The sequence below is a fragment of the Heterocephalus glaber genome, unplaced genomic scaffold (assembly GCF_053883595.1).
Source record: "Heterocephalus glaber isolate CG9 unplaced genomic scaffold, H.glaber_assembly_v1.0 deba00001555, whole genome shotgun sequence".
Lineage (NCBI taxonomy): Eukaryota > Metazoa > Chordata > Mammalia > Rodentia > Bathyergidae > Heterocephalus > Heterocephalus glaber.
Window position 1 is genome coordinate 1265420 of NW_028258346.1, and position 14973 is coordinate 1280392.

General features: G+C 34.9%; 1 protein-coding gene across 6 annotated transcripts in view; it reads left to right on the top strand.

Moving 5' to 3' along the window:
* Tmem67 (transmembrane protein 67) overlaps positions 1–14973 on the top strand; it is a 44072-nt gene that overhangs the window by 1397 nt on the left and 27702 nt on the right. For 3 of the 6 annotated variants that reach the window (XM_021262636.2, XM_004850099.3, XM_021262634.2), the window contains exons 2-11: positions 447–535; positions 2388–2481; positions 7777–7876; positions 8500–8569; positions 8664–8738; positions 10198–10260; positions 11811–11962; positions 12080–12188; positions 12899–12985; positions 13302–13367. In XM_021262636.2, coding sequence (XP_021118295.1) covers positions 447–535; positions 2388–2481; positions 7777–7876; positions 8500–8569; positions 8664–8738; positions 10198–10260; positions 11811–11962; positions 12080–12188; positions 12899–12985; positions 13302–13367 — 905 coding nt within the window. The remainder of the gene's footprint in view (positions 1–446; positions 536–2387; positions 2482–7776; positions 7877–8499; positions 8570–8663; positions 8739–10197; positions 10261–11810; positions 11963–12079; positions 12189–12898; positions 12986–13301; positions 13368–14973) is intronic. The other 3 variants (XM_021262638.2, XM_021262637.2, XM_021262639.2) reach the window with 3 other exon arrangements.

Here is a 14973-nt window from a genome sequence, read left to right on the forward strand (position 1 = left end):
GTTCACATATGATTTAGCCACATAGAAATACAAAATTTCCTATAGCAGTTAATAGTTTTAAGAGTTCAGTAGTTTGATAGTTTAGTTATACTTGAAATTAAAATAGTAGCAATGTAATACAAGCTGTGTGCCAGACCCAGGGAGACTTTTGCATATAATAACTAATTCAGAACTCACGCTAATCCTGTGAGGCAAGTAGTTATTTTTTTGTTTCACTGAAGAAGCAGCCAAGGCACAGGGTTCAGTAACTAGCTCAGTGTCACTCAGCTTAGTAGAACTAATGTTGGAACCCGAGAAGTACATTTCTGTATTTAAACCCAGACAGTACTAGTTCTTGCATCTTGTTATTAACCACTATCCACTACTGCTTCTGAAAATCTTAAGATTGATTGTCTTGGAGTTCTACTTTTATTTATCAAGGACAAAATTGGCTCCTTTCTTTTTAGGAACCTCATGTGTGTGTTTACCAGGATTTCAGATGATTTCTAATAATGGAGGACCTGCCATTATTTGTAAAAAGTGTCCAGAAAACATGGTATGGAGATCTTATTTTAAAATCATTTTACTGTAAAAAGGAGTAAATTAAACCTCTTTATTTTTAAAACTTCAATATAATATTTAGTCTAATATTCCTCACAAACTTTATTTATTGATTTATTTTTTGGTACCGGGATCAAACTCAGGACCTTCTGCTTGCAAGGCAGGCGCCGGAACCACTGAGCTAAATCCCCAGCCCACAAACTTTAAAATTATTAAATTAACTTTAGTTTTACTAGAGTAAATTTTGGGAGATGGATGAAATTTTAAGCAAAATTTCATATGGAAAAAAACTTTCTAAATCTGACTTTAAGAAACTCTACAAATCTGTGAAAATTTGTATTTTTATTTTTCCTCACTGAATAACTCAGTTATAAAGAAAGGTGAATAGTACATGTACAGAGCAATTGAAGATATATATATCCTTTGGTACAAATTGTGTTCAGTATCTTATACCTACTATATGAATAGTAGGTTATATGGTAATCTAGGTTCATGATGATTTCTAACGTGAAATAAATTCATGTAAGCTAAGGATAGTGGTGCATGCCCATAATTCCAACACTTCAGGAGCCTGAGGCAGGAGGATTGCTGTGAATTCAAAGCCAGCCTGGGCTACACAATGAGTTCAAGCCCAGCCTGAACTACAAAGTGAGACTCTGTCTCAAAACAAAACAAAAAATAAGTTCATGTAATGCCAATTGGATTGATAAATAGTTAAATAATGTCTTGCTCTTTTGTTAGTCATTTTGTTATGTCATTTTGGGGAAATTAATACTTGCTATGTAGAATAATTCTCAATTAGTAGAAATACATTTTTCAATCATTTTGGATAATTTGGAGTCTCTGGCAGTTCAATTTTAATAGTAATATTCCTTCTCATTGTCATATTTTAAAAAAAATTAAATCTGGGAATTAAATATAACGTTCCCTGATGTCCTAATTTAAAGCTATTTTATTTATAGGTCTGATTATCACTTTGATATTTACGTTATATTGGAATTGTTGGTAGTAGCTGAATCACTGATGACAAAAAGCTGATAATAAAAAATGGTGACAGGGTGGACTTATTTTTCAGTAACATTATTAAGTTATTTTAGTTTTTAAGTAATCCTTTTTAAGACTAATGCCATATATAAGAGCATTTCTTGGTAAGTCTACTCTTTTCAATCAAAATTTAAGATAATTTGTGGCATTAGTCTGTTTTTATCATTGTTCTCTATTTTGGTCACATATTTATAATTATTGTATTATTGTTCCTATTTTTCCTAAACCATATAATAAGCTCAATTTTGAATGATGTGGAAGTTTGCCAAAAACCTTTACTAGTACAAATTATTAATGAATAAAAGGAACTGTTCTCACAATATTTGAAAATTAATGTGTAATTTATATACCATGATAATTTACCCATTTTGAGTCACAGCTTAATTTATAAAGCTAATGTACTTCAATTTTAAAAATTAGAATAACTATTTTAGAACATACAAGCCTGAACTATTAACTGACTCTGTTGATTCAATCCTGTTGAATATTTTTGTGTTTTGTATTTGTAAATGGAAAAACTGAATGTCAAAATTAATTATGAAAGCAAAAATCCATTTGAACTGAAGAACAAAGAATTGTTACTGAGTTTATCTTTTATTAATAATCACTAAATAGTATAAACTTACAGCTTAATTTTGTAATATAAAGTATGAATTGGCTATCTAAGGAATTTTTCTGTGGTTCATATATTATGATTTACTTGAATATATATTGCAAATTACATACTGTTACGGCTGTTTGAACTTACATGCTCGATTCAGAAGAAAGTTAATTAATAAGGAGAAAAATTGTTTCTAATTCAGAATGGTGTTACTGAAGATGGCTGGAACTGCATTTCTTGCCCTAGTGGCTTAACTGCAGAAGGAAAATGCCACTGTCCCGCTGGCCATATTTTAGGTAAGAATTAGCTTCTTTATAAGATCATGGTGATGAATTGTAAAGAGCATAAATTTAAGTCCGGGCATGGTTGAGGACCCTGTAGCCAGCACTTGGGAAGCTGTCTCATTATGGTCATGAGTTCAAGGCCAGTCTGGGCTCCAGAGTGAACCCTACCTCAAAAACCAACGATCCAACCAACAAAAAAGTATATTAACTTTTTCCGCCGCCTGCTGCGCAAGCGCAAAGACCGGAGCTCGATCCCCGGTACCAAAAAAAAAAAGAATATTAAATAGCTCAGTGATTACTTGGTAGTATTTTTAAAAATTATTTTTGTGCAAAATATAGCGATGCGTAAGACATCAGCAGGCATTACGTAGAAAATATGTCCTGTTTGGTTAAAAAAAAATTCTTACTAGAATAGGATTAGATGGATTCTTCCTTAGCATAATATGATAAAACATGTATGTCTCGACTCAAAAGCCAACGTAATGCTTAACAGGGAAAATTTATAAGCATTCCTGTTGATTTCGGGACAGGGAAAGGATGAAAACTATTGCACTCAAGTAAGAGGGAAAAATGTAATCATTGAAAAGGAAAAGGTAAAAAAAATCGTTATTTGCAGGTGCATTGTTCAGAAAACCTAAAGGGATCCTGTGATACCAGCACTCTGGGAGGCTGAAGCAGAACTGCAGGTTTGAGCTCAGCCTGGACAACTTAGCTACCTAGTAAGACCCTGTCTACAAGTAAAAAGCCCTGGGAATATGGCTCAATACAAAAGCCCAGGATCCAATCCCCAGTGCCACAAAAAATGAAAGAAAGAAAGAAAGAAAGAGCCAAAGTAATTACTACTAAAAGTTATAAACACTAAAGTTTCCTAGATACAAAAATAATATCCAAAATGTGAATTAAAACTAAAATGAAATTTTATTTTTACCTAAAGATTTTATTAAACCTTTTCAACCTTGTCAATGTATTTGTAAGAGAAATACTCGTATATTATTGGGGTATTTTAAACTAGTGGAATCTCTTTGGAGAACATATTGACAATATTTATCAAAGTTTAAAATGCAGGTCATCTTTGTCCAGCAATCCATCAGCTAGAAATTTCTTGTTCATATACACTGAAGAAGTAAATGTATGTTTTTTAAAAATTAATTAATTAATTTATTTATTTATTTATTGAAACAAGGTTTTGCTATGTATTGCACGCTGGTCTTGAACTTATTATGTAGTTCAGGCTGGCCTCGAACTTGCAGCAATCCTCCTGCCTCAGCCTCCCGAGTGCTGGGATTACAAGTGGGTGCCACTACACACAGCCAATGTGTGTTTTTTTTAATTGCAATATCTTTACTAAGACAAAGATTGTAAACAATTTAAAAATTTATCAAGAGGACATTGGTTGGATGAACCATGGTCTGTCCATCCAGGAATCACTGGTGCTAGAGTTGCAGTTTCATAGAGTTGCTGAGGATGGAGGTTAGATCCCGGGAGGGCGAGAGTGACTGAGTTGTTGGGAAGTGGAGGCCGCTGGATGTGTTTTCCCCCTAGTCCTCAGACTTATGGATAACCAGGTCCTTCCCCACCTTGGCTTGGGAATCTTGGCTTGATAAATATTTAAGAAGTTTTAAAAATATTACATTCATACATACTACTGATTTTTAGTAGTTTTATTAGCACTGTTCCCTCCATTGAAAAGGTTAACTTGACTCTCACAGTTGGGGAGTGGATTCTTACGGATGGGCCTAAGGAAAATTCTTAGGGATGGGTTGGATGGCAATTTGAAATTTATTACATTTCAAGATGTGTTATCTCTACCAACACTTTTAGTATTAAAAAATGTTTAGGATTAAGGGAAGATGAAAGTAAATGAGATTAAATTATAAATTTGGAATTAAAAACTCCCAAGGACAAATATGCTGACATTTATTTAAATGCCATCCAGTAGAAATATAAGGCAAACCAAATATATAATTTTTAATTTTCTTATCTACACATTAAAAAGAGCCAGGCTTGGTAGCCCACACCTCTAATCCCAGCACTTGGGATGCTGAGGCAGGAGGATCGCTGCAAGTTCAAGGTCAGCCTGGACTACATAGTGAGTTCAAGGTCAGCCTAAGCTGTGTGGTGGGACCCTGTCTCAAACCACCCCCCAACGAAAAGGTAAGAAGAAACAGATGAAATGAATTTAACGATGTATTTCATTTAACCCACTAGTATGTAAAACATTTCAAAAGTAATCAAGGTAAATAATTATTAATGAAACATTTCATTCCTTTACTAAGTGTTTGAAATTTCAGTTCTGATGAGCCACATTTCAGGTGCTCCATAACCACAAGTGGCTAGTAGTGACCATTGAACAGTAAAAATTTATACCAAGATAAAGTGCATGCAAGTACACTTGATATCAGCTACACGTATAAGCCAACTAGTCACTGGAAGAATATAAAACTCCTGTGAAATCTTATATAACAAACCACTCATCATATTCCATTACTCTAACCATGTTGTTGACCTTATAATCCTTCAGATGTTTTTGAAATTTTGTGGGTCAGAGTCAGAAAGAACATTTTGGGATTTTTGTTTTGCTGCTTTCTCTGGCACCTCATGGCCCCATGAGATTAGGGGACAGTTGCGAAAACAGTATTGCTATTTTAGAGGCTTCTGTCATGTCCTTGAGATTCTCAGTAGTGCAGAGCAAAGGAGAGAGAGTAGGATGTTAATTTACATGGATGATGTTGTAGTCAACAGGATTTGGCAAGGGAATACACATTAAATACAAGACACATAACTTATAAGATTATTTTATGATAATTACCCAAAAAGTCAAATGCAAAGGAGTATAAGAGATTAACCACACACTAGAAGCCCAAAAGATTCAGCTGAGGGCCTAGATGCCAGCAATTTCCCACACAAGTCCAGCTAAAGGCTTAGAGTCCAAGGCAGTGTCCTCCTTGAGTCCATCCAGTGGCCTGCAGCCCACAGCAATGTCTCATGCTTGTCTGTACTGAGGATCTGCATCTGGAAGGCCCAAAGGCCAGGGGTGGAAGCCAGAAAATCTGTGCTGGTGAATGAAGGATTTGTGCCACCAAGCTGAGGGATCCACATTGGAGCCAGGAAGTGAGGCTCACAGTAAAGATCAGAGCTCCCCTGAGGAAAACAGCAGCTATTCCCAGTGACAGTGAGGCCCCAAGCTCCTCCTCCGATGCGAACAGCCTAGTTTGCATCTGGAAAACCATCCGCAGCAAGCTTCTCCTAGGAAATCAATAGGCCAAGATCTTCCCCTCCAGTTCTCTTTTTATGGCTGTTGGTAACAATCTTCAGGTGGATCCTCCATGCTCAGACTATGCTGATTCAGTTCAGCTGTGTGTTACAAGTTGCCCATTAGTCAGTCCACCACAGATGATCATGGAAGCCCTCTCAGGAAAGGTGACATCTGAGCAGAAACTTGAAGGGAATGAGGGACGGAGCCCTGAGATGACTGGGGAACATCACGATAAACAGAAGTAATACTGAGAGCTAAGGTCCAGTGATGGTAGCATATTTGGTGCATCCGAGGCTGAGGAAGTACACTGATGTGGTTGAAGCAAAGGAGGAGGAAAATGGAAGCAGATGAATCTGAAAAGTTGAGGGTGATGCTGAGCAGATCTTGTAGGGCTTGTAGTCCATGATGACAGCCTTGGAAATGACACTGTGAGAGACAGAAGGCCATTGGTATGTTGTGCACAGTGAAGCGACCTGATTCTAGTTAGCTTTTAAAAGGCTTATTTATATTTCTGCATGGAGCATGGAAGCAGCACTCCCATTAAGAAGCTGTTACAAAAATCCCAGGTCATAGATTATGGTACTTGATCCACAGTATTTATTGTGGAAGTAGAATAATTCAGTTTCTGAATAAGTTTTTTTTTTTTAATTTTTTTTTTCCAATGGTCGTAGATAAAACATTTTTGTTGCGTGTATTCTTCGAGTATTTTTTGTGCTGGGTGTTGAACTCTGGGCCTTGAGCGTGCTTCTACAAACTTTTATATGCTGCTCTTTTTCCTCTCACGATTTAGTTCCTTTCTCAAGAGCTCCGTCCACTCTGAATAAGTTTTGACAAGAGAGTTGACAGGATTTGTAGATTCATTTATTTCAAATTTTATTTATTTATTTATTCATTCATTTGTTCATTCTGTACTAGGGATTGAACCCAGAGCTTTCATGTTGAGAGTTATATTCTTAGCCCTCTTATTTTATTTTGTGGTAGAGTCTCCTAAGTTGCCCAGGTGGGACTCAAACTTGCAATCCTCCTGCCTCAGGCTTCCATAGTGCTAGGATTACAGATGTGCACCATCATGCCCAGCTCAATTTTTATTTTTACTGTGAAGTGTGAGAAGAGGAAACTTGCAGGACTGGGGCTTGAGTAAATGTTCAAATGGAGTTGGATTTACTGAGGGAGATGACTCTGTGAGGAACAAGTTCATCTTTACTTTTCTCAAAAATATTTTGTAGCCCCATGCAAAACCTTACAACGTTATGAATACACCTAAAGTCCTTCTTGACCTTTTTTCCCAATGCTGAGTCTCCACTGCTTCTTAACCCCAAAGTAATTGTTTCTGTTTTAGGGGTGTGTGTCTCCTTCTAGAATTTTTTTCCTATTTTGTCATAATGATATGCATGGTACCCACAAGAAATAGAAGTATTATATAAGAAATCAGTATTTCATATTCCAAATATTATTTTGTTACATACTTATTTCAGCCAACAATATTATGTTAGGTCTACACCATTCTTTTTAATCTATCCTGTAGTATTTCATGATATGCATATATCATCATTTTGATGTTTAGCTATTCATATTGTTTTCTAACAAATAATGTTTCAGTGAGTATAACTTACACACACATAAAGTATTTTTGTTTTGTATCTAAAAATGAAATTGTGGTACTGTGTAAAGCACATGAATTTAAAACTTTAATAGACATTATTAAAAACCATCCAAGTTATAGAAACTTGGCAGCAATCTATGAAAATTCTTTTTTCCCCCATCCCTGTATGACAGGAAAAAGGTAAGAAAATTTTTGAGGAAAAAATATTATTGAGTCATTATTAATGATTACTTGGAAAATTAGTTTCCGTATTTTTTCATGTGGAAATGGAGAAGGCTTCATTTTTCTAATCTTACAGAGATCCTTGACATGCCTTTTATGTAAATAATGTGTTTTGAGTATTATTACATTAATAATTACAAGTAAATTTGATTAGATATTTTCTAAGAATATAAAGCTTATGTGCTCACTATGAATTACACCTTAATTTTGCTGCTGAATTCTGTAGTGGAAAGAGATGTTAATGGATCATTGTTATCTCAAGCAACTTGTGAGCTTTGTGATGGAAATGAAAACTCTTTTACTACAGCCAGTGCTTTAGGAAACACGTAAGTAGTATTGCTAGAGGCTGACTTTATTAATATCATGTTACATTAATCATTTTATATCATCTTCCTTTGCATGAATGTCCATATAAATCCATCAGAGTTACCACTCCCCCAGTGTCCTCCCTCCTTCCATCTCATTCCTTAATGGAAAATAGGAAGGATTCTCCTAAAATAAACAGAAGTGATGAACAGTACTGGTTGTAGGTTTGGTGAAGAAATATATATACTCTCAGCTTTTCAGCTTATGCTGCCTTTTTGTTTGTAACAGATAAGGAAAGTATATTTGCTATAACTACTTAAAATGGACTTACTTTCATTTATATTGAGTTTGTTGGGGTTTTTTGTTGGTTGATTGACTTTACCTTCTTTGCTATTTAGTGTATTCATTCATTATATTTCCAAATATAATCTTCTATTGTTGGTTAATTTTATTTGTTTATAGGTTACCTTATAACGCAAAGAGTGGTATAAAATTATTTAAATCAGTGTTAATATTTGCTTAAGTAATTGCTTAGCTGAATGAATCTGTTCTAATCCAGTATTTAGGAAAACAAATTCTTAATTAAATTAGGTTTAATGTAACTCACTAACATGTTAAAAATTATTTTTGTTATATTGAACAGATGTGTCCGATGTGAACCAACATTCATTAATGCCAGCAGGTCCTGTGAATGTTCGGAACCTAACATTTTAGTAAGGATAATCAAGTTGATAAAGTATATATTTTTAATTCATTTGCTCATTCTTTTCCATAAACAAAGTATTTCTTCCTTCTTTATTTATGAAGACAGGGGGATTATGTTTCAGCAGCTCAGGGAGTTTTCCTCCACGTGTAATTTCAGCTGCACGCCAGGGAGAGCCTGTAAGTATATTTCACATTTTTGTTCCATTATGGGGAATCTTTCTGCAGTCCTTCCTTTGATAATTAATTTTAAACTACAATGAGAAAATTATGTGTAAATCACTTTAAAGCAAATTATCAGTGTAAGAAACATTACTCTAACAACTCAGCACTATAATTTATTAGTACTCTTCCATACCTTAGCTCATTCCTTTCTCAGTGAATTACAGAAAGTAATGTCCTATACAGGTCCTATAAAAGATGTAGTTTAATACAGTTAAGAGCATCATATACTCCAGATTGGAACTCTAGATTTTCCAGTCATTGGTTTTGTATCTTTGGACTTTGGGAAAGTTGCTTAGCATTTCTAAATTTCAGTTTATTGTCTGTAAATGAAACATAATAATAGCTATGTTGCAGTGTGAATACATGGTGAGCATTGGAGAAATCAGAATTATTCATGTCCAGCCAGCTTGTTTTATAGATGAGAGCATAGAGAACTAGGATTAAAGCCTTTGTAGCAGACACTAGGTCATAACAAGGTTTGGGTGTAAAGTGAGAAGCAGATGAAATTGGAACTGAAGAAGTCACAAACCTGAGAGAATAAGGGTTACGTGACTAACAAACATTGAAGATGTCCAGAATACCCACACAGCTTGGGCAGACAGACTGTGATCTGGTTGTTAATTATCATCATTAAGTAAGTAGGAGTGATTGGGAGGAATGTGAGGGATAGCAACAATGAGGGCAGGATTTAGAATCTTTTTATTTTAATTTTTATTAGTACATTTTTACAGTACATAATGATTATATTCATCATGGAGAGTTGGTACATACACGTAATTCATCTTAGTTCTTTTTATATTGCCTTCCCTTCTCTCCCTCCCACTGGAATCTATGATCTTGATGCATAAGGCAACAATTCCTCTCCTCCAGTATAGTCTGTGGTGCCTTTTTATAAAAGGGACTAGAACCTTTGTGGATTTTGGTATCTATGGGGGTCCTAGAACCAATGCCTACAAAAATAAGAAATATCTGTATATCTGTATACACACACACACACACACACACACACACAATCACACACAATCATTTTTTTCCTGAGCCATTTTAAAATGAGTTGTAGACGTGATGGTAGTTCACTCGAAATGCTTCACTGTATATTTCCTAGCAATAAGGGCATTTTTCTAGTATCACATCCAAGACATTTAAAATAATACAATAGGGTTATCTGATACCTGTTAGATTTCTCCACTTTTTCCAATAGTGCCTTTTATTTCTTTCCTTTGTTTTGGATCCCACATTGCAACTAGTCTTTTTTAGTTGCCTTTAATCTGCAGTAGACACCTGTTGCATTTGACTTCTTTCACGAACATTAAGAAAATAACATTATTCATTTTCACTTGGCAATATACATATTAATATCTTTCTAACAGTGTAAGTTCAAGGAATCTTCATTTGAACATCTTTTCATTTACAGGGGATGTCTTTCATTTCAGAATGGTTTGCAAAGTATTTGCAGTCAGCAGCAGCTGCATGTTGGGTACGTTTGAATTTTTAAAAAATGTTTGATAGGTCCGGGCATTTAGCTCAGTGGTTCTGCCGCCTGCCTCAAAAGTGGAAGGTCCCAAGTTTGATGACCAGTACCAAAAAAAATGTTTTATATCACTTTGAAGAATTGTGGTACCGTTCTTTACCCAGATAAAGTTTGCTTTCTAAGTAGACATATTTCCTTGGTTATATTTTCTAAGAAGAATAGAAACTTTCTGGTGGATTGAAAGAGAATATAGAAAATATTCAATATAAGCAGATTAAATGTCTTTAAGCATATTCAGCTACATTTGAGTGTTTGGGGAAACTGACTTGTCATTTAGTAAGTTTTGTTGATGACTGAGTGTATGGCAGACCTGTTCTTAGTCAACTTAGATAATTGCAGAAAAAGAAAAATGTTCCTCATTGAGTTGTAATGTAAGTAAATGTCGGTTTGTATTAAGGGCTGTGAAGGCAATAAGTCAGGGCAAAGAGCAGAGAAAGTGGTGGGCAGTGCTGTTTTATATACGAGCTCTGAGAGGGTGATACATGAGCAAAGACCTGAAAGAGGTGCAAGTGAGCTGGGTAAGTATCTAGGAGAGAGTATTCTCAGAAGAGACCACAGGAGTAGCAGAGGACACAAAGCAACAGTTAGTGGCTTGTTTATGCTCCAGAAGTGGGAAAGAGGCTGGAGTGGCTGAGCAGCCTGAGCAAGGACGCAGGGAGAAGAGGAGATCAGAGGTGCAGGAGGGCTCTGGTGAGGACCGGGAGTCTGGCCTAGGGGAGACATGATCTAACTTCAGGTTTTCACAGGAGTCCTGTAGCATGGAAGTAGATTTTGTTAGGGTGAGCACAGGAGCGGGCAGACCATTTGGGTAGTATTACAGTAACCTGAGAGAGACTAGGACTGTGGGCGAGGGTGGTGCCATGGAAACGAGAGACATGTTCGGCTTCTGGCTATCTGAACACTGAGCCAACAGCATTGACCGATGAGTTAGAAATGGGTGGGACAGAATGAAGTTCCTATGAAGTTTTGATTTGATTAACTAAAAATGGAGTTGCGTTTTCCTCATAGGGAAAATTGTGAAAGATGATTAAGAGGTAGACTCAACAGATGATCTTATTGGTTGTTCATAAAACAAATTACTTAAAATGGATTAGATTTATATGTGTCAGATCTAATATATACATTATTCAACTATAAATATTCTACTTAATAGTTTTTAAAAATAGCATGCTATAAATTTTTAGCTCTTTCAGTTGCTCATCTTTATAGCGTATTCTGAAATTTACAATAAAAGAGTACTTATTCTTCTTTTTATGTGGAAAGTGTATTTTCTACTTAAGCTAGAGGAAAGGTATTAAAATCAAAAGAATTAGAGCCAAGGATTTAGCTCAGTGGCACGATGCCTGCCTGGCAAGCACAAGGTCATGAGTTCAATTCCCAGTACCAAAAAAAAAAAATCAAAAGTGTTAGTAAGATAGACAAAATAAAGCATAGTTTTTATATTGACTTTTTCTTAAGCTGTCAGTGTGGTATAATTCTTTCCCATTGTTTCTTAGGTGTATGCCAACCTAACATCTTGCCAAGCTCTTGGTAATATGTGTGTGATGAATATGAATTCTTATGACTCTGCTCTTGATGCATGTCGACTGTTTCAGTTTATCTTTGAAAATACTGCTGGACTGAGCACTGTGCATTCTATTTCATTTTGGTAAGGACATTGTGATCAAGAAATATCAGTTTGACCAAATTCAATGCAGTTGTATTCATAAATACTACTAATAAAATATTTCTTGCCTTTTATTAAAACAATTGTGATTGTTCGTAGGAGACAGAATCTTCCATGGCTGTTTTATGGAGACCAATCAGGACTGGCACCTCAAATACTCAATAGTAGACCTCTTCCTACAAATTTCAGTTTTAAAAGACAAAGCCAGGTACAAGTCACTCTATCATTAGAGAATAACACATTCTGATTTACAGCTTCAAAAAATAGTAAGAAAGATACTGGTCACACTTTTATTCTGTAAGACATTTTTAAAAATTTAGTTACTAAAATATAAATATTAGCTGCTTATTGGAATTAGACAGTGTAATCATTGCTGTCTTGCATGAGTATTTAGATGCTTCTGGGTTATATGGTTATAGCAGCAGGTAGTACTTGTGGAATTGAGAAGAGTATTTTCCATCACCAAATGCAAGGCAATCTCTGTCCTTATAAATCTCCACAATTTTAAGAAGTGCTTCAAAAGATTGATTGAGGCTCTGTGACATTTCCCAGCACTTTACTGGTTCTAATTCTCTCCTCTGTCTTTTTAACTTTCCAGAATGAAGAAATAATCCCTGCCCCTCACACTCATCCCCCATTTAACAGATTTGAAAGGAGGTTATCTGTCACTAGTGCTGCCACTCAATTCTGAAATAACAACTTTTATGCAAAAAACCAGTCCGGGTGGTTTAGGCGTATTTAATATCAGAGATTATTAGATTAATTTAGATTCAAAATAAACATAGTTGAATTTACTATTTCAACCAAAGTCAGTTAATAATGAAAAAGAAAAGATTAGTCAAAAATGGAAATTTCTTTATAGAACATTATATTGCTTTCAGAATATTTGACATTGTTATTGTTTTTTTCTTTAACCAGAATACAGAACTGAAGTTTGTTGCTGCTTCCTATGATATAAGAGGAAATTTTCTTAAATGGCAAACTTTAGAAGGAGGTGTTTTACAGGTAAGCATGATTCTAACTAAAGAATTGCCAATGTTCTTTATTTTTGCCTATGTCAAAGACAAACAGAAAAGACTAGATGTTGCTTGAAAAATATCAGTTGCATACCATAGACTTTTTTTTCTGATGCTTTAAATTGGAATTTCTTAAAAGTATCTTTTTAAGTTATGACTTTAATTTATAACAAAGATATTCCCTTAACTTTTCATGCCCTTGATACATTAGAGCATATATCCATGTGAGAACTAGAAAACTTTGACCCTTAAGCAAAGGAAGTATTTGTGAGAGAGGTTTATCAGCTATATTTTTTTTGCTGTAGCTTTGTCCAGACACAGAGGCAAGACTAAATGCTGCTTATTCTTTTGGAACAACCTATCAACAAAATGTAAGTTTGAGCTATAGTGTGCAATCTGTATTTTAGCTTTGTATTTGAAAATATCACATCAGCAATAATTGGAATAATATGTAAATTTTTGAAATTAGAAATATTTTAATAGTAATGAATTATTTCATTAGTTTTTACTATGTGGGTACAAAAAAAGTTAATTTAATTAGCATGAAGAAACTACCTTGTCATCTATAGAATCTTTTTTCTTTTTTTAAAAAGTGCTGGGGTTTAAACCCAGGGCCCTTACACATGCTAGCCAAGTGCTCTACTACTGAGCTCTATAACCTAGAGTCTAACATCCTATAATGTTAGAAATTCATAATCAATTGTTTATCTGCTTCTAAGCTTAAAGGTCTTAAAAAATAACACAACTTCTGACCATTTAGGGATGAAGTTAAAAATTCTACTTTATTTTTAGTGACTAGTGAATATGTTACTTCTGCTTCACTTTACTCACCAATACCAAACAAAAACACATACTTTTCTCTTCCTTCATACTTTCCCTTCTGTCCATATCTTTCTTTCTCTTTCTTCCCCTGACCTTTTGTTTTGAAATTATTGTATTGTACAGAGGAATATTGTGAGCCATTAAATATTTGAAAGACATTCAGAAGTTTTTAAAATTGCTTCTTGCTAAAGTGTATTTACTGGGCCAGAGATTTAGCTCAGTGGTTACACCGCCTGTCTCCCAAGCGCAAGGACCTCAGTTCGATCCTCAGTACCCAAAAAATAAAAAAATTTAAAAAAATAAAGTGTATTTACACATATATAAAACAAAACCACAATGAAAAATACTATCATGGAATACAGGTTGGAAGAAAATAAACATTTTTAACAGTGATTATCTTTGGATGATTGGATTAGAGATGAATTTTGTCTTCTTATATTTTCTAAATTCTCTACCATGAACAAAAATTTACTTTTTTTGTCAGAAATGATTTTTATGTTATTTTGTTTGTTTTTTAAAAATAAATGTTATTTTGTGTCTACTGTGAGCTCATAGAGTCAATACTTGTTAAGTATCTACTGCTGTATGCTTAGTATTTTATCATTTGATCCATTAAATAACTGAGATACTGATTATCTGTGCTTCACAGATGAGGAAATGGTATTCCATAAGATTAGATAATTTACTCAGTCTTGCATCAGGTAAACTCGAGCTGGTGTTCAGTTAGATTTAAAGCCATGATATTCCATTGAATCTGGCCACTACTCACATAGTTCACAGCCCAATAGACAAAACAGCCACATAGAGAATTGCAAAGGATGTAAGTGTTGTACTATAGGTATGTAAAAGATACTAGGGCATCTTTTACCAGGTTCCCAGGGTAGTGCAAAAATGTTTCACAGACAGAATGATACTTGGGCTTGTATAATGAATATGAGTTGGACAGAAGAACACAGTGGGGAGCAAAATGCCAGGCAGAATCCACATTTGCAGTGTCAGAGAGAGACTGGCATGGCATAGTTAGGAACTGCAGTCGATGAGTGTGAATGGACAACTGTAGACTGGGAGGGAACAATAGACGATAACCTTACTCTACTAGGGTTAGCCAAATCACACATTGTTCTGCATCAACAGAAAGAATTGAGACTTTATCCC